Source organism: Oncorhynchus gorbuscha, linkage group LG05 (genome assembly GCF_021184085.1).
Source record: "Oncorhynchus gorbuscha isolate QuinsamMale2020 ecotype Even-year linkage group LG05, OgorEven_v1.0, whole genome shotgun sequence".
In the NCBI taxonomy this organism is placed as follows: Eukaryota; Metazoa; Chordata; class Actinopteri; order Salmoniformes; family Salmonidae; genus Oncorhynchus; species Oncorhynchus gorbuscha.
Window position 1 is genome coordinate 13,566,656 of NC_060177.1, and position 23,905 is coordinate 13,590,560.

The following is a 23,905-nucleotide window of genomic DNA, read 5'->3' on the forward strand; positions in this document are numbered from 1 at the left end:
ACTTTCAGTTTTGTTTGGTTATGGAAAATATATTTCACAACGGTGGTACAATGATTCTCTATACTATATGTGTGCTTGTTTTATCACATAAACTGAAATTTGGTGAACTATTTGAATTTTTGCAACCAGGAAATGGCGGGGCGATTTCTGCATAGTGCAACTTTAATAGACCAATAACAAATAGAGTTCCAAACTCTCTGTCAATAACAGTTAGTTTTCAGTTTTCCCCTCCCCACTTGGACCACTCCCAGACAGTCCTGGCTAAATTCTTGCTTGAGAAAAATGTTTTTGCTAAAAAATCTATTTTTGTTGCTTTTAATGGAAAAATATTATTGTAAAGTACTTAATTGTTACCGAGAAATGATTTGTTATTGATTTAAAAACTGGTGAATTGGGCCTCTAAGTACTGGTCCTAGGCCAGTTTTAAATTATTGATTTTTTACCAGAATTTTCATGGTCCCTTAGGCTGATCCTAGAACAGGGTTACATAATGACCTTTTATATAGCTAACCCTCTTCTACCAACAATACTTTACATGTGCGAATGCAAATGAACTCATATGTTCAGCTTCATTCAAATGAGTAAGGAAAGACAACCATAACTCTATTCTCTTGTTCACTGTAGTTTTTAGTTGTGTATCATAATGTATCTAATAGTAGGGCCACTGTGAACATACATGGGCATAGAGCCGAGCAATGTATCAAGCAATGTGTACAAACAGTGGTGGCAGCTAGAGAAACCTTGAATTATGGCTGTTGTTCAGGCCACTAGATGCTTTGCATTGTATAGAAATTACACAGTTTGTATGTACAATACAGCTCCACCCACAAAGACATAAGGTTAGCCAGTGAATGATTGATTTTTTTTTTTTGAGCAGACACCCTTATCCAGAGCAACTTACAGGAGCAATTAAGTAAGTGCCTTGCTCAAGAGCACATGGGCATATTCTTTTACCTAGTCGGCTCTAGGATTTGAACCAGCAACCTTTCTTTCACTGACCCAATGTTCTTAACCGCTAGGCTACCTGCCAAGGTGGCTGGTCCTACCCTGAGGAATGGGATGATGTTGTCCTTGGCAATGGCCTGTAGGAGACGAGGAGCGCCAGTCAGGGACTGTAGTCCCGCCCCCACGGTGGAGAAGAAGGAGCCAATCACGATGACCCATGGGGAGGGCCAGGACAGAGTCCCCACAACCAGGTTCTTACTGACTGCATCCCCAAACCTACAAGATAGGAGAGGACATGGACCTGTTAGCGGGGCCATTATCAATACCAACAAACACAGCATCTGAAGTGCTTTGCCATACCAACAAATATAATTACAAGCTTGTACTGTATGTTGTTGAGAAGCAGACAGGCTATTGTCTGGACTTGAATATATCTTATGATGTCAAAGATGTGGCCTAATGCTACAGACAAGTTCACTTACTTGTCCCTTAGGACCGCTCCTTCAATACAGGCCCCAAACAGAACCACAGAGCTGAAATCTGACGATAGGATGTTAAGGAACACACAGAAACGCATGCAGTATGGAAGACAGATGCATCTAGACATTGAACAACTTGTGGAGAACACTGCCTATTGATATGGATGAGGAAGCACTTGCAAGTAGAGGCATTTCACTGTACCATTTACACCAGCTGTATCCTGGGTGTAACAGTATAATTTTAAACTGTCCCCTCGCCCATACCCGGGCGCGAACCAGGGACCTTCTGCACACATCCACGACAGTCACCCACGAAGCATCGTTACCCATCGCTCCACAAAAGCCGCGGCCCTTGCAGAGCAAGGGGAACTACTACTTCAAGGTCTCAGAGCAAGTGACGTAACCGATTGAAACGCTATTTAGCGCACACCGCTAACTAAGCTAGCCGTTTCACATCCGTTACACTCACCCCCCTTATGACCTTCCTCTTTTTCCGCAGCAACCAGTAATCCGGGTCACGGCACCAATGTAACAGTATAATTTTAAACTGTCCCCTCGCCCATACCCGGGCGCGAACCAGGGACCTTCTGCACACATCCACAACAGTCACCCACGAAGCATCGTTACCCATCGCTCCACAAAAGCCACGGCCCTTGCAGAGCAAGGGGAACTACTACTTCAAGGTCTCAGAGCAAGTGAGGTAACCGATTGAAACGCTATTTAGCGCACACCGCTAACTAAGCTAGCCGTTTCACATCCGTTACATGGGCACGTGACAAATACATGTTGATTTGATTTAACTATTGACTCCATGAAAGGATACAGACAAGGGTAGTAGTGGTTATAGCCAAGATGGTTCCAATAGGGATGGACTTCTGAGCATCTTTCAGATCTCCTGATCTGTTGGAGCCTGCCATGATACCTACAGTACAGGGTCATGAAGGACACACATCAGTTACTGACAACTCTCAGAATGTTGACTCAACCAATCAGTGAACAAAAATGTCTCTGGGTTTCCAGCTGGTTTATTGGTCTGGTGTTGCCAATTCATGGTCTGGGTTGCCAGTTATGGATCTGGGTTACCAGGTCTTACCTGTGGCGGAGGGAAAGAAGATTCCCACCAGGAGGGTGAAGGAGGTAGCGATGTCAGCTGAGACGTACAGGCCTACGCTCTCCACAGGCCCGTGGAAGTCTACTGAGGGCAGACCTGCCTTCTCCAAGATCTGACCCTTCTCCAGGTAGTCTCCCCACATGTTATCTAAAACATGCATCAGGAACCAAGTTTATAGAAATGCTAGCATCCCATCCACAACGTAAGCAACGTAATGGCATCCACCTAATGGCACGGCAACACCCACCAAAGCTCTACAGCATCACAAATTATTGTTATAATAACAGAAAATGTTTTACAAAGTATATAAATTCACTTTTTAGATAGACAACATGTTTGTAGTAATTTAGCTATGTTTTACTGTAATTACATGTCATCACTATTGTAAAATGGCGTAGCAGTCTGGCGTCTTTTGTCTTCGTCTTGTCGTGTCCCAGGTATATATATATATTTCTTATCTTATCTTATCTTATTTTTTATATTTTTCTAAACTCCAACTTCAACATACTCTCCTGCAACCCATCTCACCCAATGTGGTATGGATCTGCCATTTTCTTTACTTCAGAACTGGAACCCCAACAGAAGCTAGCTAGATAACTAGCTACTAGCTAGTAGTCAGTTAGCCACTGCTAGCGGTCACCAGCTAACCTTTAGCCCGGACAACTCCTGCCAGTCTGCACAATGCGATTCAACCCGGAGTGTATAGGACTTCTTATTCTCCATATCCCCGGATTCCTACTGCAAGCTCTGAACCTGTTCACCTGGATCAACGCAGCTAGCTAGCTGTCCTGAAGCAAGCACCAATTAGCCTGGAGATGGCCTATGCTAGGCCCATCTCCCAGCTAGCTGAAGAGGTCCATCAGCCACTCCTTTGGCTACAATACCTATTTTGCCAATTGGCCTGGACCCCTTTTTATTGCCAATACGGAGCACCGCAGATCCTTCACAACTGAACTACCGACGTAAACCGCAGAGGGAGTTTTTGAACTGGCTCCCCCGTCGCGACGTCCCCAACTCCAGCCATTTTAATAATGGGAATTGATGGGAAATGATGTAAATATATCACTAGCCACTTTAAACAATGCTACCTTATATAATGTTACTTACCCTACATTATTCACCTCATATACATATGTATATACTGTACTCTACATCATCGACTGCATCCTTATGTAATACATGTATCACTAGCCACTTTAACTATGCCACTTTGTTTACTTTGTCTACACACTCATCTCATATGTATATACTGTACTCTATACCATCTACTGTATGCTGCTCTGTACCATCACTCATTCATATATCCTTATGTACATATTCCTTATCCCCTTACACTGTGTATAAGACAGTAGTTTTGGAATTGTTAGTTAGATTACTTGTTGGTTATCACTGCATTGTCGGAACTAGAAGCACAAGCATTTCGCTACACTCGCATTAACATCTGCTAACCATGAGTATGTGACAAATAAAATTTGATTTGATTTGATTTGTATGCCCATCTGCTAGCCTGCTAGCCGCGGCCCGCTATCTGTCTAGAGCACACCGGACTGTTAGCTGAAGAAGTCCATCAACCAATTTTTTTTGTTGGCTACTATACCTATTTTGCCAATTGGCCTGGACCCTTCGACTACACGGAGCCCTGCTGATCCATCACGACTGATCTGCCGACGTGACCGTACGAAGGGGCTACAACTGACTTCTTCCATCGCAACATCCCTCTAAGGTCCTTCTGCTAGCCCTGGCCCGCTAGCTGTCTGAATCGCCGTATCTCCAGACCGCCCAGCTACTCACTGGACCCAATTATCACACGGCTATGCATGCCTCTCCCTAATGTCAACATGCCTTGGCCATTGCTGTTTTGGTTTGTAATTATTGACTTATTTCATTGTAGAGTCTCTAGCCCTGTTCAATATGCCTTAGCTAACCCTTTAGTTCCACCTCCCACACATGCAGTGACCTCACCTGATTTAAATGATGTTTCTAGAGACAATATCTCTCTCATCGTCACTTAATGCATAGGTTTACCTCCACTGTATTCACATCCTACCATACCTTTGTCTGTACATTATGCCTTGAATCTATTCTACCATGCCCAGAAACCTTCTTCTTTTACTCCCTGTTCCGAACATACTAGACGACCAGTTCTTATAGCCTTTAGCTGTACCATTATCCTACTCCTCCTCTGTTCCTCTGGTGATGTAGAGGTTAACCCAGGCCCTGCAGTGCCCAGCTCCACTCCCATTCCCCAGGCACTCTCATTTGTTGACTTCTGTAACCGTAAAAGCCTTGGTTTCATGCATGTTAACATTAGAAGCCTCCTCCCTAAGTTTTTGTTTTATTCACTGCTTTAACACACTCTGCCAACCCGGATGTCCTAGCCGTGTCTGAATCCTGGCTTAGGAAGGCCACAAAAAAAACTGAAATTTCCATCCCTAACTATACCATTTTACGATGAGATAGAACTGCCAAAGGGGGCGGAGTTAGCCTGCAGATTTCTGTCCTACTATCCAGGTCTGTGCCCAAACAATTTGAGCTTATATTTTTAGAAATTCACCTTTCCAGAAACAAGTCTCTCACCGTTGCCGCTTGCTATAGAGCACCTTCTGGCCCCAGCTGTGTCCTGGACACCATATGTGAATTGATATCTCACTGGTCACCCACTAAGCCAATTCCTCCTTTGGCCGCTTTTCCTTCCAGTTCTCTGCTGCCAATGACTGGAACTGCAAAAATCACTGAAGCCGGAGACCCATATATCCCTCACTAACTTTAAGCACCAGCTGCCAGAGCAGCTCACAGATCACTGCACCTGTACATAGCTCATCTGTAAATAGCTGATCCAACTACCTCATGTTATTTATTTTCATCCATTGCACCCCAGTATCTCTACTTGCACACTCATATTCTGCACATCTATCACTCCAGTGTTTAATTGCTATATTGTAATTATTTTGCCACTATGGCCTATGTATTGCCTTACCTCCCTTATCCTACCTCATTTGCACACACTGTATATAGACCTTTTCTATTGTATTATTGACTGCATGTTTGTTTATTCCATGTGTAGCCCTGTGTTGTTGTTTGTGTTGCACTGCTTTACTTTATCTTGGTCAGGTCGCAGTTGTAAATGAGAACTTGTTCTCAACTAGCCTACCTGGTTAAGTAAATGTGTAAGAAAAATGTGTGGCTCTGCTGCCCCCTAGCTGGCTGGCCCCCATTGGCTATAGTAATAGGGTGAAGTTGCCCCCAGACGCAAATCGTGGGTCAGTTATACATTTCCCCCCACTAATGGTTAAGGTTAGGACTGTGGGAGGGTGAAGCTGATCTTAGATCTGTATCCTAGACCCAGGAGTGTGGTAATAGTCATATCATTACAACTATGGTCCATCCTCTGACTTTGGTCTTTACCTCTGATGATGCCGCTGGCCAGTCCTGGTATTCCCTGTATCTCTGTAACGTTGTTCTGGTTGAAGTAGTCGTCACATTGAGGACTACTCATGTTGCCAGAGCTACAGAAGTTCCTCCACAGCTGACTAGGTACAGTCACATTGCCCTCTAGAACCGTCTTACTACACACGTCAAACTGATCTCTCATCAGTGTCCTGTTCCCCAACATACAGATCCTGGAGAAAGAGGAATATTATTGCTTCTGATTATCAACAGAGTGATGATAACATGTCATGATAATGTGTGTTCTCTACTTTAGATCAGATATTAGCTATATTATAGCTACACTGAAAAACATTTACAGTATGCGTACAGTAGCTAGATCTTTAGGACAACGTTCAACAATGGAAATAGACTTTTATCTCCCTTGACCATTCCAGGCAGCGGAACAGAAAGTGTTTTGGCTTCCGTCAGGGGCAAACTGATCATTAACACCAAATTAAATCCACATCAATTATACCATTATTCCCATTTCCTGTTTAGACAAAGAAGTAAAAAAATCACCAGTGCCTTACGAAAAGTCTGGCGGTTGGAAAACGGACTTAATGGCCCCGGCGTAGATGGAGACGATAGAGATGATGACACAGGCCAGGAAGAGAGAGGCCAGCTTGTTGACATATTTCACCCCCACAAAGACCACCACGGCCATGAGGCTGAGACAGATGGTGCCGTACACCCTCATGTTGTTGAGGATGGCACTGTCGCCCCCATGGTGGTCGCTGGCGTGGAAGATGGCCGCCTGGGGAACCAGGTATTTCTGGGAGAGGACAATGACAACAGAAGTAATTTAGGTACACTTTCTGTGAGACACACACATTTAATACCTTATGTGTGCATTCATAATGCACTTATAATGGCTTCTACAACTCACTATACAGTAAGAGCAGAACAGAATTCTTTCACTTTAAATGTATTTTGAGTAGTCCGAATATATATACGAATATCAGTCATATACTACAGTCTACAACAGCAACATTATGTGGATCAAATGTATGTTCAGCTAATGTTGTTGGATCCCATTTTTACATGTAAGTTACTCCATCTCAATATGATTGAGTACATTGACCTATTTTATATTGGATGCATCCCAAATTGCACCCTATTCCCTACATATTGCACAATTATAGGTCCTGATCAAAAGTAGTGCACTAAATAGGGGATAGGGTGCCATTTGGGAGCAGATGATAACTCACCAGGAAGATCTCTATAGCTCCCAGTATGTACATGGCAGCAGCGAAGGTTGTTCCCAGGTAGAAACAGATTCCTACAGCCCCCCCAAACTCAGCACCCAGGGAACGAGAGATCATGAAGTACGCCCCTCCGGCTACAACAGAGAGTAGCACAGAGTTAACATGGATGAAACTGGTCAGAATAGACTGACAGTGTGATCATTTGTTAGTCATGTCATAAAAATGATATTATCTTGTTATTGTCATGTTTATGTAACTGTTACAACGAAAGTGTTTTAAGTGTAAAATGTAAGTTTGGATTCTCAGTCTTCAAAGCTTGTACTGTACCCTCACCTGGGACAACACCATTTGTAGCTATGGCACTCATGGATATGGCAGTGAGCATTGTCTGTCAAACAGGAGAGAATATGAACACCATCAAATAAGGCCAGTCTGTCTTTATGAGAGAGTTCTGGATGTTTTATGTTGTGCCCATCAACCAATACACTCTGCTCTTTATCCACATTATAAACACACTTAGCAATAGAGGCACCACTTGTCATTGGACAACTGAACAGAATTCATCAATCATATTGGAAAGGTTGAGACATAAACCATAAATATATTACATGTCCTTTGGAGTAAACAGCAGGGTGTGGAAACTGATTGAAATGCTGTGGGTTCTATTCAGCCTGGTAATGTTAACTAGCTGGTGACCCAGTTTTAACAGGGGGTTTGGCAAGTGGACAAGAACAGCGTGTCAATGGTCTTCTAACATTGCCAAGCAGTGTGTGTGTGTGTGTGTGTGAGTGTGCCTGTGTGTGCATCCACAATGTGTGTGTGTGTGTGGTGTGTGTGTGTGTGTGTGTGTGTGTGTGTGTGTGTGTGTGTGTGTGTGTGTGTGTGTGTGTGTGTGTGTGTGTGTGTGTGTGTGTGTGTGTGTGTGTGTGTGTGTGTGTGTGTGTGTGTGTGTGTGTACTAACACACGAGCAGCACATGAGGACGATGAGGAATGACTGGACGATGCCGGCTGTGCCCACGATCCACGTTAGACGAAGGAACAGGATGACACCAAAGATGTTCTGTAGACAGGGCAGGTAGACTCCCATCAGGGTACCCATGTTGGGGGACTGCAGAGAGAGAGAGATGAAGTGAGACAAAGAGAGTGAGAGAGAACAAACAGAACAGAGAGAGAGAGAGATGTATTACAATAATGAAAGGGACAAAAAAAGAGAAATAAAGAAAGAGAAATTAAGAAAGAGAACAGAGAGAGCGAGGGAGAGGAAATATTCATAAGAATTATAATTCATATCATTACAGTCTTAATCTAATATCAATCAGGAAGAGAAATGGAACCAAACATAAATAGTGACACGAAGGCAGGAAACAGATGTGAGTGATTTGGTTGTTAGGATAACTATGATAGTACTGCTGTAGTTTTCCATATTTTGTGTGAGTAGTGTGTTTCAGTGTCTATGTTTTTGTGTGTGTTTCTGAATATGGTATGTAGCACAGATAGACCCACAGGAAATAGCTAATTGATCAGAGTGATTGATTGGGTAAAATATTGATCAACTCTCACCAGGGGGCCTACAGGGCAGAGCCTGTAACAAACAGGCACCAACTCAACCCAAAGCACACACATGCAAGCTCAGATCCAAACATGTGCAGAGACAGGGGGTAGAGAGAGAGAGACTAAAGCCTGTTTGAATCTCAAAAGAAGAGAGAGGTAGTTTTGGTGACTTCTGACCTTTGGGACCTTCCTGAGTGACATCTCGGTGTTCTCGGCCTCCTCGTGCTCCCTGGCCCCCTGGGTAATGTTGGTGTAGTTGACCAGCCGGCTGAGGAGGGACGACACCTTGGGACGGATGTCCAACTCCTCCTGCAGGACAGGAACAGCAGAACAGGGAACAGTTAGAGGTGGATGGGTACCCTATGTGTCTTTGGGGTGTAATAGCCTACAGTAAAAGGGTGTTATAGTGCAGTGTAAGGAATTGAATTTGTATAGGTTGAAGGAGGAGTGGTGGTATATGGAGTGATCTAGGCAGTTGAGATGAGCAAATACGGATGTTTAAAGGTAATATGTTGTGTATTAGTATTAGTATCAGTGTATTAGTATCAATATGTTGTGTATTAGTATCAGTGTATTAGTATCGATATGTTGTGTATTAGTATCAGTGTATTAGTGTCAATATGTTGTGTATTAGTATCAGTGTATTAGTATCAATATGTTGTGTATTAGTATCAGTGTATTAGTATCAATATGTTGCGTATTAGTATCAGTGTATTAGTATCAATATGTTGTGTATTAGTATCAGTGTATTAGTATCAATATGTTGTGTATTAGTATCAGTGTCCCTGAGAGCCACTCTTAAAATAACTGTCCAGTGAAAATATCACTTTATTCTGTTAACTCGCACCCATATAATGTTATTGACTCATCTGTTAACTCACACCCAAATAATGTTATTGACTCACCTGTTAACTCGCACCCATATAATGTTATTGACTCATCTGTTAACTCGCACCCAAATAATGTTATTGACTCATCTGTTAACTCGCACCCAAATAATGTTATTGACTCATCTGTTAACTTGCACCCATATAATGTTATTGACTCATCTGTTAACTCACACCCAAATAATGTTATTGACTCATCTGTTAACTCACACCCATATAATGTTATTGACTCATCTGTTAACTCGCACCCATATAATGTTATTGACTCATCTGTTAACTCGCACCCAAATAATGTTATTGACTCATTTGTTAACTCGCACCCAAATAATGTTATTGACTCATCTGTTAACTCACACCCAAATAATGTTATTGACTCATCTGTTAACTCACACCCATATAATGTTATTGACTCATCTGTTAACTCACACCCAAATAATGTTATTGACTCATCTGTTAACTCAAACCAAATAATGTTATTGACTCATCTGTTAACTCGCACCCAAATAATGTTATTGACTCATCTGTTAACTCAAACCAAATAATGTTATTGACTCATCTGTTAACTCACACCCAAATAATGTTATTGACTCATCTGTTAACTCGCACCCAAATAATGTTATTGACTCATCTGTTAACTCACACCCAAATAATGTTATTGACTTATCTGTTAACTCACACCCAAATGGCTAAAACCGGCACTTTTACTGAAACGTTGATTAATGTGCACTGTCCCTGTAAAAATAAAAGATAAACTCAAACTCAAATTCAATAATGTTATTGACTCATCTGTTAACTCAAACCAAATAATGTTATTGACTTGTCTGTTAACTCAAACCCAAATAATGTTATTGACTCATCTGTTAACTCACACCCAAATAATGTTATTGACTCATCTGTTAACTCACACCCATATAATGTTATTGACTTGTCTGTTAACTCAAACCCAAATAATGTTATTGACTCATCTGTTAACTCAAACCCAAATAATGTTATTAACTCGTCTGATGCTCAAATCTGTGGCCAAATCTTAATTTGGAGAACAAACACCCACCACCATTCAAACACAAAAAAGCAGTTAACATATTTAATTATATGTTTTTTTTGGAAGGAAAACTATTTCACTCAAATTGTAATTAATTATAGGTCATATTTCCTAGGAATCTGGAAACACTGGACTGTTACTTTAAAGACAGACCTCAAACAAGGCCAGGTTCCTGTCATAGAAATCAGTCTTCCTGTCAGCATCTGCACTGCTGAGGAAAGGACTATCCTCCTTGTGATTTCCAAGGCCTGAAAAAAGAGATAGAAGAAGAGAAATAAAACATTTATAAAGTAGACAAGGATAACATTTTCAACCAGTACCTTGGTAAGATAAACAGGGGTCATTATAAAGTATGAAATGTGATAATGAGAGTCAGTTTGTGATCAGTTCCCATTCATGCATGCTGGTGCTCTATTGTAAAATAGCAGTCTGTTTGTTTTCATCTCAACCAACACGTTGCAATATAAAAACACAAAAAATGACATTTGAGACAAATAAAGTTTAGCGATATACTGTATGTAGAGGTTACAGGAAAAGAGACGACTAATAATAACTACAGTACAATAGCCATCAAAACCATGCAACCCTGTCAACCACAGTATATACGGTCTATGGTGCTAACTGTGACGAATCTCCAAGTTAGTTCCCACAGTCTGCCTACAACCTACAGTATGACATCACTGTCTGTCTCAGTATCCCACTCCCACGTTCAAAGTCATCAACCCCGGCAGCTGCTATGTGAGTTATACTGTAACCAGAGACCTGCGTCCTACACTATTATACGGCTTTTAATGTCTTTAGCATATCAGGCACAGAGAAAATAGGAAGGAATTCACTCAAACCCTCTATTGCGAAATGTTTCAACCCATCATTGCTGATCAAGATAGTGAGCGACTTCTCTTGCATCACCAGTAAGCAAAGCATTCACCCAAAGATACATTCATATCCAAACATCATCCAGGCCAGAACTAAAATCAATCATTGTTAAATAGAGCAGAGACGACAAAAAAGTTGCTTAGTAAATTTCTCTCTGGTTTAAACTCTGTTCTCTGTTTCCCTTGATACATCAAGCTGAGGCAGGATATGAGCCTGGGGCTACTGGCAGTGCACACAGCATCTGTGTGAATATGATAATACACGACATACAAACCAATCTATTTCTAGAAAGTAGGATCCTCATATTTGGATCATCAGAGAACATGACAAGTCTTCGAGTCTCTTCAAACAATATTTGCTTGCAGCACAAATCCAACCGGTTACAATACTAACATCCTGAGCCACAGACAATTATCCGACTGCCGTACCCTATAAGTAGGGCTGAACACGAGACACAAAATGCTAACTTCTCTCCGGCATCTATTCTAAAACTAGACCCATGCTGGTTCAGTGGTGCCAAGCTTCTCTACTTACCTGTCTCCAGTACCACAGTGTTCAGGACCTCAGTGCTGCTGAGGGTGACCATGCTGCCACAGTGTTCAGTACCTCAGTGCTGCTGAGGGTGACCATGCTGCCACAGTGTTCAGTACCTCAGTGCTGCTGAGGGTGACCATGCTGCCACAGTGTTCAGTACCTCAGTGCTGCTGAGGGTGACCATGCTGCCACAGTGTGTGCAGAGAGCAGTGTACTGTGATCTCTGGCTCGGGACATAGTCAGGCGCCATTCAGAACACACTGTCACACAGGGCAAACTGTCACTCACTGAGGGGCTTGGTCCAGAACACACAGCGTGAGGCTACACACACACACACACACACACACACACACACACACACACACACACACACACACACACACACACACACACACACACACACACACACACACACACACACACACACACACACACACACACACACACACACACACACACACACACACACACACACACACACACACACACACACACCGGAGGGGGAGTGCACACACAGGAGCGAGTACACACAGGCAAGCACGCAGGCACAAATACATATACACTGTGGGATGTAGAGCAGAGGCCAGAGCAAACACACAGTAAGCATATGAAGATCTTAAAGTATTTCACAACTACGTACAGCACATTGATATTTACTATGGGCCATGATGGTCTTGTCATTATGCTAACAACGCATAATGGCAACTCAAAATGATATGCTGTGAAACATTTAGAAAAAATGTCCCACTTAATCACTAATGATGAGGGAGTCAACTCCTTGTACCATTTCTGAGATTAGATGGGAATGAGTGTGTAAAGACCTAACACTCACTCACTAGTATGATGTCATTGAAAATGGGCAGGAAAAGAGACAAGATCAATTCAAATACTGTCCTCTAGTGTCAGTTTGCTGTTAGTTCCATGTGAGAACATTGTAAAACAGGAAGGATGTGACTGTGTTTGTGTTTACATTGCAATGTGCCATGCCATCATAGCGTCAGTTCTCAATAATGACCGAAGGATGCTGAACTTGTAAAACAACATATAATCCTTTATCTCTGTCTGTACTGTTCGCTTATATGTTTCCAAATGTCGCTCTCTCTACCACAACACCCTCCCCATGTCGGTCTTATTAAAAGGATGGAGTGTATGGGGACGGGGTGCCATTTGTAAAGTTGAATGGTCCGGAGGGGGTTCTCCTGACCTGACATTTGATGTCTAATTAAAACAGATTAAAGATGAACAGAACTGTTATGAATGACTCACAGAGAGCCCTGAGTTCCACTGCGCTGAAAAGAACAGCACACAGGGATTTACAACAACAGGTCCCAACAAGTCAACCAACAAACGGTGCCTCCACAAAAATGCCTCTGAGCCACAAGATCAAACGACTGCCAACAAAGTGAGACAGACTGCCAACCCTGCCGAGCTTCCCGCCTCCTCCTGCTGTACTGAACAGTCACCTTTGTCTGAACGCCTTGTTACTATTAGACAAGTCAGCACATTACTGGCAGCACTCACTTTAGCTTTTTACAGAGAGAAATAACATGACTACCGTACCCAAGTTTCCAAAGCTACCCAGACATATAATGAAGTTGTTTCATATGTGCTTGACTGAAGAGGTCTTTGAACTAGGCCTATTGCTGGCCAACGTACATCTGCAGAATGAATTTTGGAAGATAATATCATTCTTTACTCTGTTTCTAGTTCCATCAGCTTCTTTCTTTGTCTTTTTACATTTAATGCAAAGCAGAGACAATTAGCCAAGGTATTAACAAATACTATATTTGCAGATTAATATTAAGCTTTAAACACACCAGTAAAACCACCACACATTTGGTTGCCGTATTTTCATGTGGTCCCACTCAAACAAAGGAAACAGGAAAAGGCAAGTCCAAATGGTCTAGTAAGCACTAGGGCGGGGCACCAATTGAGGTTGTCTTTTTGTGTAAAGGCCTATTATCGGTGCTGCTGTGTGCCATCGTAAAAACAACCACTAAGACAAAAGTCTGACTAGTCTGACTGACACAGAACTATACCCTAGACTAGAGTCTGACTGATACAGAACTATACCCTAGACTAGAGTCTGACTGATACAGAACTATACCCCAGACTAGTCTGACTGACACATAACTATACGGGGCGGCAGCGTAGCCTAGTGGTTAGAGCATTGGACTAGTAAGTGGAAGGTTGCGAGTTCAAACCCCCGAGCTGACAAGGTACAAATCTGTCGGCAGTTAACCCACTGTTCCCAGGCCGTCATTGAAAATAAGAATATGTTCTTAACTGACTTGCCTGGTTAAATAAAGGTAAAATAAAAAAAGTCTATACCCTAGACTAGAGTCTGACTGATACAGAACTATACCCTAGAGTCTGACTGACACAGAACTATTTTTTTTATTTTTTTTATTTCACCTTTATTTAACCAGGTAGGCTAGTTGAGAACAAGTTCTCATTTGCAACTGCGACCTGGCCAAGATAAAGCATAGCAGTGTGACCAGACAACACAAAGTTACACATGGAGTAAACAATTAACAAGTCAATAACACAGTAGGAAAAAAAGGGGGCAGTCTATATACATTGTGTGCAAAAGGCATGAGGTAGGCGAATAATTACAATTTTGCAGATTAACACTGGAGTGATAAATGATCAGATGATCATGTACAGGTAGAGATATTGGTGTGCAAAAGAGCAGAAAAGTAAATCAATAAAAACAGTATGGGGATGAGGTAGGTAAAAATGGGTGGGCTATTTGCCGATAGACTATGTACAGCTGCAGCGATCGGTTAGCTGCTCAGATAGCAGATGTTTGAAGTTGGTGAGGGAGATAAAAGTCTCCAACTTCAGCGATTTTTGCAATTCGTTCCAGTCACAGGCAGCAGAGAACTGTAACGAAAGGCGGCCAAATGAGGTGTTGGCTTTAGGGATGATCAGTGAGATACACCTGCTGGAGCGCGTGCTACGGATGGGTGTTGCCATCGTGACCAGTGAACTGAGATAAGGCGGAGCTTTACCTAGCATGGACTTGTAGATGACCTGGAGCCAGTGGGTCTGGCGACGAATATGTAGCGATGGCCAGCCGACTAGAGCGTACAAGTCGCAGTGGTGGGTGGTATAAGGTGCTTTAGTGACAAAACGGATGGCACTGTGATAAACTGCATCCAGTTTGCTGAGTAGAGTGTTGGAGGCAATTTTGTAGATGACATCGCCAAAGTCGAGGATCGGTAGGATAGTCAGTTTTACTAGGGTAAGTTTGGCGGCGTGAGTGAAGGAGGCTTTGTTGCGGAATAGAAAGCCGACTCTTGATTTGATTTTCGATTGGAGATGTTTGATATGAGTCTGGAAGGAGAGTTTACAGTCTAGCCAGACACCAAGGTACTTATAGATGTCCACATATTCAAGGTTGGAACCATCCAGGGTGGTGATGCTGGTCAGGCGTGCGGGTCCAGGCAGTGAACGGTTGAAAAGCATGCATTTGGTTTTACTAGCGTTTAAGAGCAGTTGGAGGCCACGGAAGGAGTGTTGTATGGCATGGAAGCTCGTTTGGAGGTTAGATAGCACAGTGTCCAAGGACGGGCCGGAAGTATATAGAATGGTGTCGTCTGCGTAGAGGTGGATCAGGGAATCGCCCGCAGCAAGAGCAACATCATTGATATATACAGAAAAAAGAGTCGGCCCGAGGATGGAACCCTGTGGCACCCCCATAGAGACTGCCAGAGGACCGGACAGCATGCCCTCCGATTTGACACACTGAACTCTGTCTGCAAAGTAATTGGTGAACCAGGCAAGGAAGTCATCCGAAAAACCGAGGCTACTGAGTCTGCCGATAAGAACGAGTCGAAAGCCTCCTAGACTAGTCTGACTGACACATAACTATACCCTAGACTAGTCTGACTGACACATAACTATACCCTAGACTAGTCTGACTGACACATAACTATACCCTAGACTAGTCTGACTGACGCAGAACTATACCCTAGACTAGTCTGACTGACACAGAACTATACCCTAGACTAGTCTGACTGATACAGAACTATACCCTAGACTAGTCTGACTGATACAGAACTATACCGTAGACTAGTCTGACTGACACATAACTATACCCTAGACTAGTCTGACTGACACAGAGCTATACCCTAGACTAGTCTGACTGACACATAACTATACCCTAGACTAGAGTCAGCCTGACACAGAACTATACCCTAGACTAGTCTGACTGACACAGAACTATACCCTGGACTAGAGTCTGACTGACACAGAACTATACCCTGGACTAGAGTCTGACTGACACAGAACTATACCCTAGCCTGTTAAAGATAGGGCTGACTACAGCCCCCTTTGGAGGAATTGCGTGCCCATAGTAAACAGAAAACAAATCTGTCCAAAATTGCTAATATATGCATATAATAATTATAATTGCTTAGAAAACACTCTAAAGCTTCTAAAACCGTTCAAATTATGTCTGTATGTAAAGCAGAACTCTCAGGGCAGCCATTCTCCCAAACTCTCTCTTGTCATCATGAAAGTTGGGCCAAATTTGACGTCACCGCCCCCACCCTTCCCAACCAGCTACAGATCTGGGAACAGTTTCTATCTATTCAGCGCGATGTCTGCTTTCAGTGGGGCCTGTCATTGGCGGGCTGAAACCTTCAGGTCACGCGAAAATACATGCACTTTGATGCGTGCGTCTGGTCCAGAGCTCTCTTTCTTCCAGGGTTGACCAAACGATGTCTGTTTGTCTGTTCGAGCTAAAGGATTGTTCTCCATGTTCAGAACATGCTAAAGCTTGATTCTGCACTTAGTTTGACCAGTTTCGTCGACATATAATATGTAATTTTGAAGTTTTGATGCGCATCCACGAGAATTTTGGCTGCATTTCAGACGGAATTTGTCGTGTTTGATAGCCCAAAGACACAGACTTGAAAACCAAACGCAGTTTTTGGTAAGTATGACTACTTCCCCGGCTTATGATCAAAGAACATCAAAGGTAAGGGAATATTTATGTGGTTATTTTTGTGTTTCGGTGGAGTCCAACATAGAGGAGACATAATGCTAATGTGTGAGCGCCGTCTCATATTATAGCCTAGTGAACGAATTCTGTAACGTTAAAAATAAATGTAACACAGCGGTTGTATTAAGAAGAAGTGTATCTTTCTATCTATATGTAGAACATGTATATTTAGTCAAAGTTTATGATGTGTATTGCTTGTTATCTGACGTTATCTGCCGGAGCTATCATCATTTGTCCGGACATTTGAGTAGCATTTTTTGAACATTGCGTCATTGTAAACAGAGATTTATGGATATAAATAGCATATTATTGAAAAAAACATAAATGTACTGTGTAACATGTCCTATTACTATCCTCTGATGAAGATTTACAAAAGGTTAGTGAATTATTTTTCTTTGAATCCTGCGTTTGTTGATTGCATATTTTGTTCAACTTGGCTATTCAAATTAGCTGTGTCTTTGGTGGTGGTTTGACATAAATATGTGCTATGTTTTCGCCGTAAAACATTTTAGAAATCTGACTTGCTGGCTGGATGAACAAGGTGTTTATCTTTCATTTGAGCTATTGGACTTGTTAATGCGTGGAGGGTTAAATATTTCTAAGAATATTTTTGCATTCCATGCGCCACCGTTCCAGCTGAACGTGGGAGGGGTCGTTCCCCAAAAGGGAACCCTACCCCGTCATCAGGCTAGACTAGTCTGACTGACACAGAACTATACACTAGACTAGAGTCTGACTGACACATAACTATACCCTAGACTCGTCTGACTGACACAGAACTATACCCTAGACTAGTCTGACTGACACAGAACTATACCCTAGACTAGAGTCTGACTGACACATAACTATACACTAGACTAGTCTGACTGACACAGAACTATACCCTAGACCAGTCTGACTGACACAGAACTAAACCCTAGACTAGAGTCTGACTGACACAGAACTATACCCTAGACTAGTCTGACTGACAAAGAACTATACCCTAGACTAGTCTGACTGACACATAACTATACCCTAGACTGGAGTCTGACTGACACATAACTATACCCTAGACTAGAGTCTGACTGACACAGAACTATACCCTAGACTAGAGTCTGACTGACACAGAACTATACCCTAGACTAGTCTGACTGACACATAACTATACCCTAGACTAGAGTCTGACTGACACAGAACTATACCCTAGACTAGTCTGACTGACACATAACTATACCCTAGACTAGAGTCTGACTGACACAGAACTATACCCTAGACTAGAGTCTGACTGACACAGAACTATACCCTATACTAGTCTGACTGACACATAACTATACCCTAGACTAGTCTGACTGACACATAACTATACCCTAGACTAGTCTGACTGACACATAACTATACCCTAGACTAGTCTGACTGACACATAACTATACCCTAGACTAGTCTGACTGACACATAACTATACCCTAGACTAGTCTGCCTGACACAGAACTATACCCTTGACTAGTCTGACTGACACAGAACTATACCCTAGACTAGAGTCTGACTGACACATAACTATACCCTAGACTAGTCTGACTGACACATAACTATACCCTAGACTAGTCTGACTGACACATAACTATACCCTAGACTAGTCTGCCTGACACAGAACTATACCCTAGACTAGTCTGACTGACACAGAACTATACCCTAGACTAGAGTCTGACTGACACATAACTATACCGTAGACTAGAGTCTGACTGACACAGAACTATACCTTAGACTAGAGTCTGACTGACACAGAACTATACCCTAGACTAGTCTGACTGACAAAGAACTATACCCTAGACTAGTCTGACTGACACATAACTATACCCTAGACTGGAGTCTGACTGACACATAACTATACCCTAGACTAGAGTCTGACTGACACAGAACTATACCCTAGACTAGAGTCTGACTGACACAGAACTATACCCTAGACTAGTCTGACTGACACATAACTATACCCTAGACTAGTCTGACTGACACATAACTATACCCTAGACTAGTCTGACTGACACATAACTATACCCTGACTAGACTAGACTGACACATAACTATACCCTAGACTAGAGTCTGACTGACACAGAACTAAACCCTAGACTAGAGTCTGACTGACACAGAACTATACCCTAGACTAGTCTGACTGACAAAGAACTATACCCTAGACTAGTCTGACTGACACATAACTATATAGACTAGAGTCTGACTGACACAGACTAGTCTGACTGACACATAACTATACCCTAGACTAGAGTCTGACTGACACAGAACTATACCCTAGACTAGAGTCTGACTGACACAGAACTATACCCTAGACTAGTCTGACTGACACATAACTATACCCTAGACTAGAGTCTGACTGACACATAACTATACCCTAGACTAGTCTGACTGACACAGAACTATACCCTAGACAGTCTGACTGACACAGAACTATACCCTAGACTAGAGTCTGACTGACACAGAACTATACCCTATACTAGTCTGACTGACACATAACTATACCCTAGAGTCTGACTGACACATAACTATACCCTAGACTAGTCTGACTGACACATAACTATACCCTAGACTAGTCTGACTGACACATAACTATACCCTAGACTAGTCTGACTGACACATAACTATACCCTAGACTAGTCTGCCTGACACAGAACTATACCCTTGACTACTGACTGACACAGAACCCTAGACTAGAGTCTGACTGACACATAACTATACCCTAGACCTGAGACACATAACTACCCTAGAGTGACACTACTGACACAGAACTATACTAGACTAGTCTGACTAACTATACATAACTATACCGTAGACTAGAGTCTGACTGACACAGAACTATACTAGACTAGTCTGACTGACACAGAACTATACCCCTAGACTAGTCTGACTGACTATACCCTAGACTAGTCTGACTGACACATAACTATACCCTAGACTGGAGTCTGACTGACACATAACTATACCCTAGACTAGAGTCTGACTGACACAGAACTATACCCTAGACTAGAGTCTGACTGACACAGAACTATACCCTAGACTAGTCTGACTGACACATAACTATACCCTAGACTAGTCTGACTGACACATAACTATACCCTAGACTAGTCTGACTGACACATAACTATACCCTAGACTAGAGTCTGACTGACACATAACTATACCCTAGACTAGAGTCTGACTGACACAGAACTATACCCTAGACTAGTCTGACTGACACATACCTATACCCTAGACTAGAGTCTGACTGACACAGAACTATACCCTAGACTAGTCTGACTGACACATAACTATACCCTAGACTAGAGTCTGACTGACACAGAACTATACCCTAGACTAGTCTGACTGACACATAACTATACCCTAGACTAGTCTGACTGACACAGAACTATACCCTAGACTGGAGTCTGACTGACACAGAACTATACCCTAGACTAGAGTCTGACTGACACATAACTATACCCTAGACTAGAGTCTGACTGACACATAACTATACCCTAGACTAGTCTGACTGACACATATCTATACCCTAGACTAGTCTGACTGACACATAACTATACCCTAGACTAGAGTCTGACTGACACATAACTATACCCTAGACTAGAGTCTGACTGACACATAACTATACCCTAGACTAGTTTGACTGACACATAACTATACCCTAGACTAGAGTCTGACTGACACAGAACTATACCCTAGACTAGTCTGATTGACACATAACTATATCCTAGACTAGAGTCTGACTGACACAGAACTATACCCTAGACTAGAGTCTGACTGACACAGAACTATACCCTATACTAGTCTGACTGACACATAACTATACCCTAGACTAGTCTGACTGACACATAACTATACCCTAGACTAGTCTGACTGACACATAACTATACCCTAGACTAGTCTGACTGACACATAACTATACCCTAGACTAGTCTGACTGACACATAACTATACCCTAGACTAGTCTGCCTGACACAGAACTATACCCTTGACTAGTCTGACTGACACAGAACTATACCCTAGACTAGAGTCTGACTGACACATAACTATACCCTAGACTAGTCTGACTGACACATAACTATACCCTAGACTAGTCTGCCTGACACAGAACTATACCCTAGACTAGTCTGACTGACACAGAACTATACCCTAGACTAGAGTCTGACTGACACATAACTATACCGTAGACTAGAGTCTGACTGACACAGAACTATACCTTAGACTAGAGTCTGACTGACACAGAACCAGTGTCCACATCCAACACAGTTGGTGACTTGCGACCTTGCTGGTCCCAGACAACAGTCAGAATCTTCTCATCTCTAAGAAAGGCACAATGAGCAGCAGCATCAAAAGAACCCAATAGATGTTCTGGACCCTGATTCACAGAACACTTCTAACACAAAAACTTAAGAAGCTTCTGAAATATATTTGGCTTCTCAAATATCTTCTTGCAAACTTCTTAACAACCTTCTTAAGATGATTGCGACTAGGCAACCAATCTAGCTAATAATGACAATCATCCTAGCATATTTCAAACTGAGATTACTGTTCTAAAACATGTTCTTCGGTTGAAAACAACCCATACTGAAAGTTTCATATGAAGTTTGTGAATGACTTAAACATGCTCAATTGCTTTCATTAGCCTAATCTCTCACTGCCCTGAGTTTAAGACAAGGGTTTAGGTATCTTGGAAATAAAAACATTTCCAAGAAGACATCCAAGAACATAACTTTTTTTTCTTAGGAAGAAACTTGAGAACATTTCTAATAACTTTATTGAGGAATACACATTAAGTATAACTTAAGGAAAAAATTGCACTTAAGAATATTTTTTTTCTTAATAAGGTTGAATCTGGGCTCTAGACTCTGTAGTTGTGACTTTTCAGTGGCTAACCATTTATATAACCAATAATGCAAAAGAAAGCAAGAAAACTTCAACATGTCAGCAATCACCAAAGCTGCTTATCCATGAAAAACACTTTGTCACCCTATTAGCTCATTCGGTATGAAAGCCTCTTTGCTAAACTTCTCCTTAAATGAACATTTCAGACTTTATTAAGCAGCAGAGAAGTCATGCAGCTTAGACCTCTCTATGGCTCTACCTCGTGTGGTTAGCTGGCAGAGATGCTATTCTGATTAGTGCTGTTCAAAGGCAATGTGTGTGTGTGTGTGAGAGAGAAAGTGTACATGTTTTCCTACATTATCAGGATCACAATGTCCTGACAACTCACCAGAATGTTCTGACAAGGTAGGAAAACAAGATAAAAAATTAATTGTTCAAATGCTATTTTAGGCTTAAGGATTAGGTTTAGGGTTTGGGGTTAAGGTTATGGTTAGGGGTTAAGGTTAGGGTTAGGGTTAGGTTAAGGGTAAGAGTTAGTAGGATTTTGAATGGGAATAAAATAGTCCCTGAAAATTCACAAAAACAAGACTGTGTGCGCGTGCATGTAAGCACAGATTCAAACGCACTCGAGCTAGAATACCTAAACGTGAGTGTGTGTATGTGAGTGAGCATTTGGGTGTGTGTAAGAACACTAGTCAGTTAGCTACAGTAGCTGTCAACACTGGTTAGACTCTCAACAGACACCAGGGTCCACAACAGAGATGCTGCTAGCCAGCTACTGTTCTAACCAACACTAAGGTGGGTACACAACTATACCAGAGCTGTAGGCAGTTAAGTTACATTTGATTTGATACTGTAATACTGTGTATTGTATAATAACTTGGTGTTAGTTTGTCTAGCTCATTTGAACTGATCCGTGATCTGCTTGTATATAGCCTCGTTATTGTTTTTATTGTGTTACGATTTCCTTTTCTATTTAGAAAATATTTGTCTTACTTTTTAACTCTGCATTGTTGGGAATGGCCTCGTAAGTAGGCATTTTACTGTAGTCTACACCAGCTGTATTCGGTGCATGTGACCAATAAACTTTGATTTGACTTGTCCTTACACATTTCTAAAGGATAGTGAAGTGCTCAACTAAGTCATTTTGAATATATATTTCATATTTCATAGTTAGAAATGTGTCTACTTAGTCACTGGCTGGACAGTGTTAATAATCATACAAACAACAATGACTGACTGATAAGATGTTAGATTGTGTTTAATGACACTGGGGAAAAGAAGAGGAAGAAGAATTTGTGGATCCAGTTCTGTTTGATATATTGTTTATCAGATTAACTTAATCAGATGAACTATTTCCTTACCACTTATGGGGAAATTAAGTTGAGATTCAATTTAAAACTAAAAGTTGCTCATGCTTATCAGTGGGTTGGTTATACATTTCAAAACACAGCCATCAAGTCTCTGAAGCTCTTTCAAGTACGCTATAGGCCACTCTTTCTTTCAAATCACATCAAATCAAACTGTATTTGTCACATGCGCTGAATACAACAAGTGTAGACTTTACCATGAAATGCTTACTGACAAACCCTCAACCAACAGTGCAGTTCAAGAAGAGTTAAGAAAATACTTACCAAGTAGACTAAAATAAAAAGTAATACTAAAAAGTAACACAATAAGAATAACAATGAGGTTATATACAGGGGGCACCAGTACAATGTCAGTGTGTGGGGGTACAGGTTAGTTGAGGTAATTGAGGTAAGCAGTGTACAAAAGGGGAGGGGGGGGGGGCTGTCAATGTAAATTGTCCGGTGGTGATTGTATTAAATGTTCAGCAGTCTTATAGCTTGGGGGTAGAAGCTGTTGAGGAGCCTTTTGGTCCTAGACTTGGTGCTCCGGTACTGCTTGCCGTGCGGTAGCAGAGAAAACAGTCTATAACTTGGGTGACTGGAGTCTCTGATAATTTTATGGGTTTTCCTCTGACACTGC

General features: G+C 41.9%; 1 protein-coding gene across 4 annotated transcripts in view; it reads right to left on the minus strand.

The window, feature by feature from the left end:
- LOC124035546 (solute carrier family 12 member 4-like) overlaps positions 1-23,905 on the minus strand; it is a 48,869-nt gene that overhangs the window by 19,239 nt on the left and 5,725 nt on the right. For 3 of the 4 annotated variants that reach the window (XR_006838759.1, XR_006838760.1, XM_046349014.1), the window contains exons 2-12: positions 10,804-10,898; positions 8,899-9,030; positions 8,132-8,278; positions 7,503-7,557; positions 7,173-7,303; positions 6,495-6,736; positions 5,941-6,155; positions 2,518-2,682; positions 2,248-2,346; positions 1,428-1,485; positions 1,047-1,221 (exon numbers count right to left, since the gene is read on the minus strand). Coding sequence is in view for 2 of the 4 variants with exons in the window: in XM_046349014.1 (XP_046204970.1) it covers positions 1,047-1,221; positions 1,428-1,485; positions 2,248-2,346; positions 2,518-2,682; positions 5,941-6,155; positions 6,495-6,736; positions 7,173-7,303; positions 7,503-7,557; positions 8,132-8,278; positions 8,899-9,030; positions 10,804-10,898 (1,514 nt within the window). In the remaining 2 variants the exon portion in view is untranslated. Of the gene's footprint in view, positions 1-1,046; positions 1,222-1,427; positions 1,486-2,247; positions 2,347-2,517; positions 2,683-5,940; positions 6,156-6,494; positions 6,737-7,172; positions 7,304-7,502; positions 7,558-8,131; positions 8,279-8,898; positions 9,031-10,803; positions 10,899-12,060; positions 12,239-23,905 lie in introns of those variants that run through there. The other variant, XM_046349015.1, reaches the window with a different exon arrangement.